The 12,154-nt window shown below is 45.3% G+C and overlaps 1 protein-coding gene across 1 annotated transcript in view; it reads left to right on the forward strand.

Moving 5' to 3' along the window:
- The window catches only part of thada (THADA armadillo repeat containing), a 130,505-nt gene that overhangs the window by 5,057 nt on the left and 113,294 nt on the right, over window positions 1-12,154 (forward strand). Inside the window, exons 10-21 of the mRNA XM_005936863.2 lie at window positions 118-341; window positions 470-1,185; window positions 1,364-1,518; window positions 1,593-1,748; window positions 1,882-1,989; window positions 2,068-2,191; window positions 3,442-3,587; window positions 3,713-3,941; window positions 4,023-4,158; window positions 4,260-4,396; window positions 4,572-4,703; window positions 5,002-5,162. Of these exons, the coding sequence (XP_005936925.1) occupies window positions 118-341; window positions 470-1,185; window positions 1,364-1,518; window positions 1,593-1,748; window positions 1,882-1,989; window positions 2,068-2,191; window positions 3,442-3,587; window positions 3,713-3,941; window positions 4,023-4,158; window positions 4,260-4,396; window positions 4,572-4,703; window positions 5,002-5,162 (2,424 nt within the window). The remainder of the gene's footprint in view (window positions 1-117; window positions 342-469; window positions 1,186-1,363; window positions 1,519-1,592; window positions 1,749-1,881; window positions 1,990-2,067; window positions 2,192-3,441; window positions 3,588-3,712; window positions 3,942-4,022; window positions 4,159-4,259; window positions 4,397-4,571; window positions 4,704-5,001; window positions 5,163-12,154) is intronic.

A 12,154-nucleotide genomic window follows, 5' to 3' on the forward strand; every position in this document is an offset into this window, starting at 1 on the left:
TTACTTACTTAAATTGCAATTATAGTAAAATAAAATGTCTATTTATGTTTGTGAACTGCATTAAATAATGAAATCATAGATTCTGGCTATAAAGGGGATCTTTAATGCTGTGTGTAGGTGTGCAGTTTGCTGCGTAGCTCTGTGCAGGATTTGGATTCGGCTCCTCAGTGGCTCAAGCAGAGGTGTGAGGGTCTGTGCAGCGGCGGACGCCCACCGGGTGTCTCTCTGTATCTGTGTCACGGTGCCCTTGCTATGCTGAGCTGGAAGGCTGCCCTACCAGGACCACAGTGGGAACAGCTGCTGCTGCTGGTCCCAAACACACTGCTGGATCTAGATGTTAGGTAGCTCTGCTCTGATACCCAATTTCTATTCTGAATATTTTTCCAGATTCTGATGAAATGGAATGTGCTGGGATGCAGTTTACAACTTTTATTTTAAGTTTTGCTTTTGTTTTTTTTCCTTTCAATAGTATAAAGGAGTCGAGTACAGCCATGGTGGTGGCTCGGGTCCTGACTCTGTGGAGTGGGGCTGCCCTGGATTGCCTGCAGGGGCAGACACAGTTGTGTCCTCCCAGCCTCCAGCAGTCCCTGAGTGGAGGTTCTGACCTACAGCGACACCTGCTGGAGCACATCTACTCCCACTGGGAGCATCCGCTGGATGGTGTCCGCCACCAAACCCGGTCCTTGTTCCGCAACCACCTCCTCATCCATCAGCACACCAGCCCGTCCGTCTTTGACCCCATCGAGGATCCGTACATCACCGACCTGACTCATAACCTACTAGGGCTTGAGTGGCATATGAGGGGTAAGTTTGGCTCCTTAGGCTGCCTGGTGGAGCTCTATGGGGCAGGGTATCTGCTTAACATCCAGCCCCAATTGCCTTCATGTCTCCTGGGTTTGATGGGTGACCAGACCTTAGCTCCGTATGCCAGCGACCTACTGGAAAGGCTGTTTGTCAGCCACAAGGCACAGCTGGCGAGAGAGGCTGGTGCAGCAGCGAGAGAGGCGGAGGCTTGGATGGAGCACTGGCACCAGACGTGGGTAACTCCTCTGCTGCATGTGTTGTGCCGATCCAGGCTGGACCAAACAACGTACATCCTGGACTACTTCCTGCCCAAGCTGCTACGCTGTAGCCCCTCCAGTCTGGCACACATGGTGCAGGCCCTGCAGGACATGGCACCCACAGGTAAAGACTTGCATGTCCTTTACATCTGCAACTGTTTTCACTCAACCCTTATTTCTCAAATGCATATTAATGTCTCTCAGCTTGACAAACTGTTATAAATGCAGTCAAAGAGTATATTCTATTGCAGTCCCAAATAATAAGGCATAATGTTATTCTGCTATTTTGCTGTTCTTATTAGGTTCTGCTGGCAGCAGAGGAGCTCTAGGCGCTCTGATGACGTGCCTACGGGCAGCCAGGGCCCAGGGAGTCATACCGTCCACAGAGGGTGGTCTGTGGGGAGGACTAGTGCCGCTGTCCCTGCTCCAACAAGCTCTGATACACAAACATGATCAGGTAAGTCTGTCTGTGTCCTCAAAGCAGATGCAAGTGTTGCAAGTGTTCTTATGCATTCATCTCTCACTGTTCAGGTGAGGATGGATGCTTTGGGCTTGGTGTGTGAGAGCCACCGCAGCACAGAGGTTCTGACCTCACAGGAAATGGACCTGATCCGCCACTTCCTCCTGCCCAACCTCAACAGCCAGTCACCAGGCATCAGACAGCAAACAGTCAGCCTGCTAAAGAAGGTTAGCAGCCTTACACCCGAGGCTGTCTTTAATGTTTGGAAATGTTTTTGCTGAGCAGAGCAGGCTGTGGATTTACGTGGAGGAAAACATTGAAATCGGCACTTAATGAAACTTTGAATGTTCTGCTACACAGCTGCTCTGCAGGGTGAAGGACAGCACTCAGCTGCTGCAGAAGAGACTGAGCCAGAAGAGAGACCAGGAGGAGGGAGACACAGACCAACACACTCTACGTCAGTACAAGGTAAACCACACACTCAGTTGTTGTTTTTTCCAATAGTGTTGATATTTTTGTCTGATGAATTTATTTGTCTTGTTGCAGGCGTTCCTGTGCTGGCTGTGTGAAAGGCTGCTGGAAGTTTTGCTCCCTGGAGCCTCTTTTTCTAAATGCCTCATGTCTCTGCATCTGCTGGGTCTGCTGGGTCAGCTCTTTAGCTTCAGCACTGGTACATCAGCTGCTCGCTAGTCACAGTTTTGACTAAATTGCTCACTACACTGAACTAAAACTTCACTGATGTGTAAATATGCTGTATTAGACTCCAAGGATTACATGCATGTTAATCAGGTTTTGAGGCCTTATTTCAAGATCCCAAATAGTGTAGCTTTGCATGATTCAGAGTTCAAAATAATCCATATTATTCTAACTGGGCCTTGGTACAGCTCCTCTGTTCATCTGAAACCAGCTGTTTTAACTCCTCTCCCTCTAACTGAGCCGCCTTTGTAGACAGAAACACAAAGAAAGTTAGTGCTGTGCTTAGAGCTGAGAGGACCGTATAGGACAGGGGTTGGCAACCCTGGGCACTCGTGCCACAGCTGGCACCCGAAGGGTTAACTGATGGCAGGACACGCAGTGAATTAATCTGAAAGGTGCATTAAAAAATAAATGGCCGGGCCAGCGGTGCACATCGCAAATTAGCTCGCATAGATACATTAGTTGTGCCGCTTCTTAATGACGGTATCTTATCTAACAACCCAAACTACCAGATTCAACTTGTAATTGGCTAAAAATCACTTAGCCTGCTGGTGAGAGAGATGATGTTAGCTGGCAGGTTTTTTTTCAAGTGATGTTGAAATTTCCAAATTCCGACACTTCAAAAGCTTCAGGAGCTTTCCGCTCAGCGCAGCATCGGCACCGCGGACATACACGGATACATCCGAAGACTCGAAACAGAATTCACAATGAGTTTTCTGGGCTTTCAGGTGTATGGACCAATGTTTTCTTTTCTGATCAAACCAGAAAGCTTTAATGAGCAGCTGGATTTGTCTCGCATTAACTGGCTGAGTTAATGCGACATCGAAATGCAGCATTAAAACCTGGGCTATGTTTAACATGAGCGTTCATCATTCTAACAGTGTAAATATGAGAGAAATGAATGAAAACCAGAATGAGGCCCCTTAAAGTTCCTTATGGCTAAACTGCCATCTGAGACTCAACTTTTAATAAACTGTTTCAGGTGGTAAAACGGAAAGATGGCGGTGTTGGGCTCTGATATGCTGAAACAGTTTGGAGTCCAGAGCTGTGTTCAAGGACGCAGTAACAGTGATTCTTGGCACAATGCATGTATGTATGTGCCTGAACCAGCAGCTTGTCTGGTGCTGGCCAGCCTCTTTATTTTGATGCCAGCCTGGTGCTCCAGCTGCGTCAGCTGCATACTCTGCCTGTTGTCACAGACTGTCCCCTCCTGTGTTTTCTCAGAGCCTGATGTTTTCGCCCTCGGTGAAGTTGTGACCTCTACATATGCTCAGAACGTCCTCTTCTGTGTCGCCAGCAATTTCCTGGAAGTCAAACAGCTCGCCTCGTCGTTAATACAGCAGCTCCCACCATCAGCTGTTGGACTTGAGGTTCTGACACGCGTCTAAATAAAAGTTTCTGTTACTTCAAAAACAAAAAACTTTTTTTTCTTAGATTTTTGTAATTCTTGTTTTTGTTTAGTGCAGACATTGATCTCTGGTCTGTTTGTTTCCAGGTGCCCGAGAGGATGCGCTCCATTCTTCAGGCTGCTTTGGACCTTAGTACAAGCACCAAACCTTTTGACAGCGTTACAGCTGCCCACCTCCTCAACCTGCTGCTCCCCCAGCCACACCTGAGCCAGTCTTTGCTGCACTGCGCCCAGCAGCAAGGCCTCGATTACCAGCCTCTTTCCATACCAGCCCAGGCTTCTGATATGCTCATTTTGGAGCTCAACACTCTGGCAGGTGAGATCCACGTTTGCAGACCAGCCTCAGAATTTCGTGTGCATATAGCGTATGTTGAACTGTGCTGCTTTCTGTCCTCAGTGGTTCAGTTCTTGCTGCGCTGCCTGCAGTCTGAGGTGTCGAGGGCAGAGGCATCTCTGTTGCAGGCAGCTGCTTCCTTTCCTCTCTATGGCAGAGCTCACTGCATCACTGCTGTCCTGCAGCATCTAAACACAGAGTAAGGACAAGAATTGCATCTACACAATATTCAAATTAGCCACGATCTCTTATCATGGGATTATTACATGTGTGTATATATGTGCGTGTGTGTGTGTTTAGGAGTTTGAGTCAGACTGAGCAGTGGAGATTCCTGGTGTCAGAGCTGGTTGCTGTGTGCTACAGGATGTCTGACGTGGTCTCCCCTGTAGTCCAGAGCTCCTCTCCAGAAGGACTCATTCCCATGGATAATGACTCAGGTCTTCTATGTGCAGTATAACTACAAGTCTACACTGTAGAATTCATCAGGAAAACAGTTGCTGAAATTACAAGAACCCTGGAACACAACTAGAGAAACTGTTACATGCATAACACAAAAATGACACTGAAATCAGATGAAAAAACTCCAGCTTGCCTTGTTTGTGTTTTGGACAGAGACCTCAGCAGGGCTGCAGAAGATCCTGCAGGAGATTCAGCCCAGGGACACCAACGACTTCTTCACCAGCGCCAGAGAGCTGGAGACACAGCAGGGGGACGATCACACACAGACCCCATCACTTGACACAAGTAATGTAAACACTTCCCTGGTATCTTGGCTCTTTAAGTGCAGTACCTGTGATCTCCTGGTGAGGGAAGTGTTTCATGTGGTAACTTTACATGATGCACAGTCTGGACCCTGCAAGTGCAACAAGTGCAACTTCACAGTCATAATGGAAACTGAATAGTGTTAATGTGTAACACGATCAAACAGAAATATTGAAGTTGAGCACAGTATGAGACTTCCTGTTTCGACTGCATACAGAGGTTTAGTTTGCCACATTATTTAATAAGACAACCAAACCTTGCATGCATGTGCTGGCTGTAGGTGGTGAGGGCTATAGGGTGACGGCTCAGATGGTGCTGGTGTGCTGCTGGCGGACAATGAAGGAAGTGGCCATGCTGCTCGGACAGCTGTGTCAGAGCCTGCCTCTGCACTACACCAATGACAACGTGTGCACGCACACCGGGCTCATCACAGAGCAACAGGTGAGACCCCAGACACCAATGCATACACCCCTCGCATCCTACTACTGCATTTATCTCATACACAACAGAGGGTAGTTCAGTTACTGTTGTTGAAAATATGAAAATAAAATTGTTCTGACTGTGAACTTTTTTATAGAAGTTTGATTAGCAGGTTATGGGCCAGGATCAGTGATGTAAAACATCAAGTAATTGTTCATTCAAAGCTATAATTAATTATTAAGCTAGTTAAATGTGACAGTTTTCAAATGTTAGATGTTTTTAAGTTACATTACAAATCATTCAGACATTGTTAGTAATAATAGACCTTCCTGACTCTCAGTTGCAACCTGTGGAGTGATTTCTGTGTGATGCAGGTAGAATTCTTTGCATAAATTAAAAGCATGTCATGTTTCCTGAGCGAGTTCCCTTAATATCAGTCTGTCTGTTCCTATCGGTGGAAATGAGGAACACTAGCTAACAGTAACTTAGAATGAGTTAGTCACTGATTTGAACTCAGACCATGTATTCAAAAACAGACTTGAAATGAGGACAACCAAGCAAACATGCTGTGGTTCAGATAGTATTTTGCCAGCACAATTAGCACAGGTGAGCAAATAAGCTAAGGTTAGATAGCTAGCTTCTACATCGAGTATCGAGCAATATGTTTGTACCAGCAGGCGAACTAACGCTCAGGAGTTATTCTGAGCGTGTGTAAAAGATAAGCTGGTAATAGTCTGGTATACTTTTCTAATAATCAGACTGTCCCTTTAAAAAAAACCAGAGTCTGAGTACCACAGTGACCTGTTTGTATTCAAAGCCCCACATATCCCACTCGTCTGTATTAACATAATGCTCCATTGTTGTTCCAAACTACGTGAAACATTGAGTCAGACTGTTGCATCGCTACCAATTAGAACCAATGCACCTGGGTGCAATAACAGAAACAAGCTGTGGAAGTGGGAAAGTATTAAGAGTCAGACAAACACTATCACCCAGTTTCCCAGACATGGATTAATTGTAGTCCTGGACATGAAGAAAAATTCGGCTAAAAAAGACGAGGCTTAAGTCATGTCTGGGAAAACAAGACCAACCATGTGAGCTTCAGTCTTTTCATATTATTTCTTGCCAGTGAAAAACTAAAATATTTCATACATTCACACATAGATTTTAAGCACAGCTTTTACCTTAAAAATTAACATTATAGGTCATATGTTTTATAATTATTTTGTTTCATGTTTGATGTTGGATTTTAGGCATAGATGCTGACTCAAATCAGTAGGGATGTTCCAAAGAACAAGAACTTATTGGTGACAGTCAGGGGCTGATTTTATGAATAATTGAATAAATGTTAAAGGGCCCAAAGTGAAAGGGGGGAAAAAACTGCTGCACGACTACAGCATGTAGATGTGGTCTGCAACGCTGGGTAGCACCTACATGCAAACAAGGCAGTTATCTTGCCAAAACCTTCAGTTTTTATTGTCACAATGATCTTTCAGAATTATCCAGACTGTGAATGTAGTGAAAGACGAGCATTGATATTACTCAGTGCATCCCTACATGTCAGTATGAATTGCATAAACCTCTTAATCTATCTGTTGTAGTTAACCTGTATAAGAAATGACATTTAAAATAGCATAAGCTCTGCTCCCTCCAGTGTATTAATTTTATGTCAGGGTCTGTGGATGTGTGTCACATCGTCCTCAAACACTGCTGTCACGTCTCAGCTCTGCCTTGTCCCTATTCCTTATGATTGATATAGATATATATATATATCTCATGAAAGTATAGGATGACTAACGACCCTAACCAAACTGTAACAGCTAAGCTTTGTTACTATAGCGTACTGCCAAGGATAGGGAAGCCCTCTCTGTTATTACTGATTTCATACAATCTACAAAGACAAACGCCTGACCTGAATGTGGACTCCACTGGGGTCTCATGCGGGATCTAGAAAGCGAATAGTTATGTCTATAACTTCTGTTCCCTGAAGGAGAGGAACGCGGTACAACATATAAGTATGGGATATCACGCCCTCGTGTGTCCTGGCTGAAGAAACCTTTATTCACGCCTTTAAGGCAGATGACGTGCGATGACACGTGCACAGCCCCACCTGCACTGTCATCACAGTCATCCCTCAGTTCGATAGCCGCTCTTCACCGAGCCAAACTGCTCAGTGGGGCCACCTTGTGTTGTAACTCGTTCCTATCCTTCAGGGAACAGAAGTTATAGACATAACTATTCGTTCCCTTTCAGTCAATTCACTCGGTACAACACATAAGTATGGGACATATATACACGCCCCACAGAGGAGCCACCGAACCGGAATCGGACCACCACATCCTTAGTGAGTGGTAGACCCAGACAGCATGAGCCACCGAAGGGGCTGTAACGTCCAACCAATAAAACCGCACAAAAGTGTGTGGTGATGCCCAACTAGTTGCCATACAAATATCAGCTACAGGCACCCCTTTAAAAAGAGCCCATGAGGTTGCCATCCCCCTGGTGGAATGAGCTCTCACCAGTGAGATAGCTTCTATAATCCAGTGGGACAGCCTCTGTTTGGACAGAGCTCTACCTCTATTTGGATTAACGAAGCAGACAAACAGCTGGTCACATAAACACACAGTCTGAGTGCGCTCAATGTAGGTGTGTAGCACATGCACTGGACAAAGAGAATGCTGCATCCTCTGCTCCTCAGATGTAAAAGGAGAGGAGCAAAAGCTCAGACACTCAAACTCCATTGAGCTATAAGATGCAGGCATGATCTTGGGAAAATAGGCAGCATCAGGCAGCATGTGGCCATCAGGAGAGAGGGTCGGTAACCACGACAACGCATGTAAACGCATGGCAACGGGTCGGTAACCATGGCAACGGGCGAACCATGACGCATGCAACGGACCGGTAACCATGGCAACGGGCCGGTAACCACGGCAACGGCCGGTAAACCATGGCAACGCATGGCAACGGGTCGGTAACCATGGCAACGGGCCGTAACATGGCAATGGGCCGGTAACCATGGCAACGCATGTAAACGCATGGCAACGGGTTGGTAACCATGGCAACGGGTCATAACCATGGCGACGCATATAAATGCATGGCAACAGGTTGGTAACCATGGCAACGGGTCATAACCATGGCAACGCATGTAAATGCATGGCAACGGGTCGGTAACCACGGCAACGGGTCGGTAACCACAGCAACGGGTCAGTAACCATGGCAACGCATGTAAACGCATGCCAACGTATGTAAACGCATGCCAACAGACCGGTAACCATGGCAACGCATGGCAATGGGCCGGTAACCATGGCAACGGGCCGTGACCATGGCAATGCATAGGCAGCAGACCGGTAACCATGGCAACGGATCGTAACCATGGCAACGGATCGTAACCATGGCAATGGACCGGTAACCATGGCAATGCATGGCAACGGGTCGGTAAGCATGGCAACGGGTCGGTAAGCATGGCAACGGGTCGTAACATGGCAATGGGCCGGTAACCATGGCAACGCATGTAAACGCATGGCAACGTATGTAAACGCATGCCAACAGACCGGCAACCATGGCAACGCATGGCAACGGGCCTGTAACCATGGCAATGGGCCGTGACCATGGCAATGCATAGGCAGCAGACCGGTAACCATGGCAACGGATCGTAACCATGGCAACGGGCCGGTAACCATGGCAACGCATGTAAACGCATGGCAACGGGTTGGTAACCATGGCAACGGGTCATGGCCATGGCAACACATGTAAATGCATGGCAACGGGTCGGTAACCACGGCAATGGGTCGGTAACCACGGCAACGGGTCGGTAACCATGGCAACGCATGTAAACGCATGGCAACGGGTTGGTAACCATGGCAACGGGTCATGACCATGGCAACACATGTAAATGCATGGCAATGGGTCGGTAACCACGGCAATGGGTCGGTAACCACGGCAACGGGTCGGTAACCACGGCAACGCATGTAAACGCATGGCAACGCGTCTGTAACCATGGCAACATATGTAAATGCATGCCAACAGACCGGTAACCATGGCAACGCATGTAAACGCATGCCAACGGACCGGTAACCATGGCAATGCACAAACAGGGGCAGTTAAGCTAAGTTCAAGTCAGCAGACAACGGGGCTAACTAGCAGCAGCAAGCTAGCCCAACTCAGCAGAGGTGTTCTCAGCGAGGTGAAGAGCGTAAAAACTGAGGGATGACTGTGATGACAGCGGCTATATGGGCAGGTGGGGCCGTCCGTGTCATCACACGTCATCTGCTTTAAAGGCGTGAATAAAGGTTTCTTCAGCCAGGACACGCGAGGGCGTTATATCCCATACTTATGTGGTGTACCGAGTGAATCGACTGAAAGGGAACCGTTTACACTCTGCTATCCCAGTATGAGTTCTTTGCAAAAAAAAGAAAGAAAGGAAAACAGTGTACGGTTATAAGGCAGTTATTTAACAAACGCAGGCAGACAAGGAAAATCTGAACTTGAGCTCTTTTATCTTCATTCAGTTGTCATCAGTTTCACACTGTACGTGTGTGTGTGTGTGTGTGTGTGTGTGTGTGTGTATCAGAGGTGTGGACTCGAGTCACATGACTTGGACTCGAGTCAGACTCGAGTCATTAATTTTATGACTTTAGACTTGACTTGAAAAAATGTTCTAAGACTTGTGACTTGACTTGGACTTTTACACCAATGACCTGGGACTTGAATTGGACTTGAACCGGTTTACTTGAAAAGACTTGATATTTTACCCCAAATATAAAATTTAACATGCATATTATATAGAGATTGAAAATGTGACGTCATTCACGGGTAGAACCGCAAAGGATTCTGGGAACTCGTGGCAAGAGGTACTAGCGCACGCAGGCTTTCAATTGAAATCAGTCACACAGCGATAAAAAGAAACACAAAAATGTCAAGAAGCTGTTGTATTATTAACTGCAATAGCCGGTCGCATGACAGCCACGGGAAGCCGACGGGTAAAGAGATCGGTTGTTATCGGATTACGTCGTTGAAGAGAAATTGTTCGAGCCATGTTTCCGAAGTAACAAAGACGCGACGGATGGCCTGGATTGCAGCCATTCAAAGACCAAATATAACGTCCCAGAACACTCCAGCTCACAGGTTAGTCTGCTCCAAGCATTTACACGAAGGTCAGTCTGCTGTTGTAGTTAATGCGTCATTTTCATAACATAATTGGTGATATAGGTTACAAGCAAGTCTGGCGCTGAACAGAAATTGTCGCGCTATGCTCCTTTATTTATTGTGCATAAATAGTGAATTGACCTCATCCGTCGGTAAACTGTACCTGGGCTTGTTGCAGTGACCTGAAGTTACTAAACTTCATGAGTGTATGCACTCACTCCAAGAACCGTATGATTATAAATATGCATATAAATATGCTACAGATGAGATAGCTGACTTCATCTAACTAGCAAATGTTGTCCAGGCTACGTTGGTGATGCAGTTTTTTTTAATGTGTATGATATTTTTGTCATGCGATTTTAAAGCCGGTCCTACAACCGCATCCAAGAATAACATGCAGCTTATCTCAGAACTGTCGGTGAAAATTATTCTTGGAGCTAGGTTTAATTGAGCTGCATTTTAAAGAGGTGCAATTTCACAATTTGTGTATATTTTCTAAGTTCACTATTTTGTCATGTGTTGAGAAAAACACAGATTTAAAAATTACATGGTCTAATATTTACATTTAGCATAACTGCAACATGCTTTTTTCGTTTTTTTTTTTTAAAGACTCGAAAGGACTTGAAATTCAAAGTTTCAGACTTGTGACTTTACTCGGACTTTTACACCAGTGACTTGAGACTCGACTCTGACTTGCCTGACATTACTTGAGACTTGACTTGAGACTTGAGGATAAAGACTTGAGACTTACTTGAGACTTGCAAAACAATGACTTGGTCCCACCTCTGGTGTGTATACATCGATAGTGAATCTGTTCACATTGACAGACAGTAGGATGATTGTGAAAGGGTTTGGGAAGTTGGATCTGCTGAAGTCTCTACGTACAAAGTCTTGCTGCCCTACCGCAGTGATGACATGCATGTGTGTAGTGTTTGTGTGACCGAAACAAAACTCCTTCCAAAAACGTGTGTGAGCTCGACACCTCCTGTGGTCCTCACCAGCATCCTGTGTGACATCCTTGTTGGCCTGGCTAGCAGCTCTGCACTGTTGTTGTGGGTGAAACCATGGCAACAAGAGCAGCTGGCAGTGATGCTGTAATTTCTTTTAATTCCTTTCCAATTTATTTTTATGTTTAAGCGTTTAGGTTGAGACCTTTCCAACTTTCTCGAGTTTTTCAAGATGACAAACATTTTTTTCAGTTTTTTGTTTGCAAGAAGTAAAGAAATTAGGAAGCTGTCCTGCTGCTCTGTACAGTCACTTCAGAAAGTCTTTACATTGTAAAGTTCACATTTTTTTTCCCATCTCAGATTTCAAATTATTTAATATTTTGAGTGTTAAGATATATTTCAAAATACCAAAAGGTGAATGTAATTTAGAAGCTGTTTGCCAATCAGCCTTATACAGCTGAAATAGAAGAACATGTTATTTACCATCAGACCAAAAAAGGAGAAACAGGCCAAGTCAAAAACAACTACAGCTGATTTTTGAAAAATCGCCTATTCACCATTCACCGCTTTGGTTAGGGAGGCAACTTTAGCCGAAACGCTGGTAGTTTGGTACATTTACCCTGATTTATGGCTATTTTTTATCATAGGTGTCCTAATATGCAGTGTGAACTGGTGACTTTGTATACACACAATTCACCCTTTTCTAAACTATGTGTAACCAATTGAGCTTGTCACATGTGGCCCCCAGTCACGTTATGAAAGCAAACAGGACAACAGCAACATCTAAGGGTTTGAATGCTTGTGTAAATGAAAGAGTCCAGTTTTTTTTTTTTTTATGTTAAAAAAATTGAGTGTAGACTTGAATGTCATCCTTATCCATTCAAAATTCAATCTACAACACCTGAAAGTTTGCAATAAGAG

The sequence above is a fragment of the Haplochromis burtoni genome, unplaced genomic scaffold, assembly GCF_018398535.1.
Source record: "Haplochromis burtoni strain Fernald_Lab_line unplaced genomic scaffold, NCSU_Asbu1 Contig_215, whole genome shotgun sequence".
NCBI lineage: Eukaryota > Metazoa > Chordata > Actinopteri > Cichliformes > Cichlidae > Haplochromis > Haplochromis burtoni.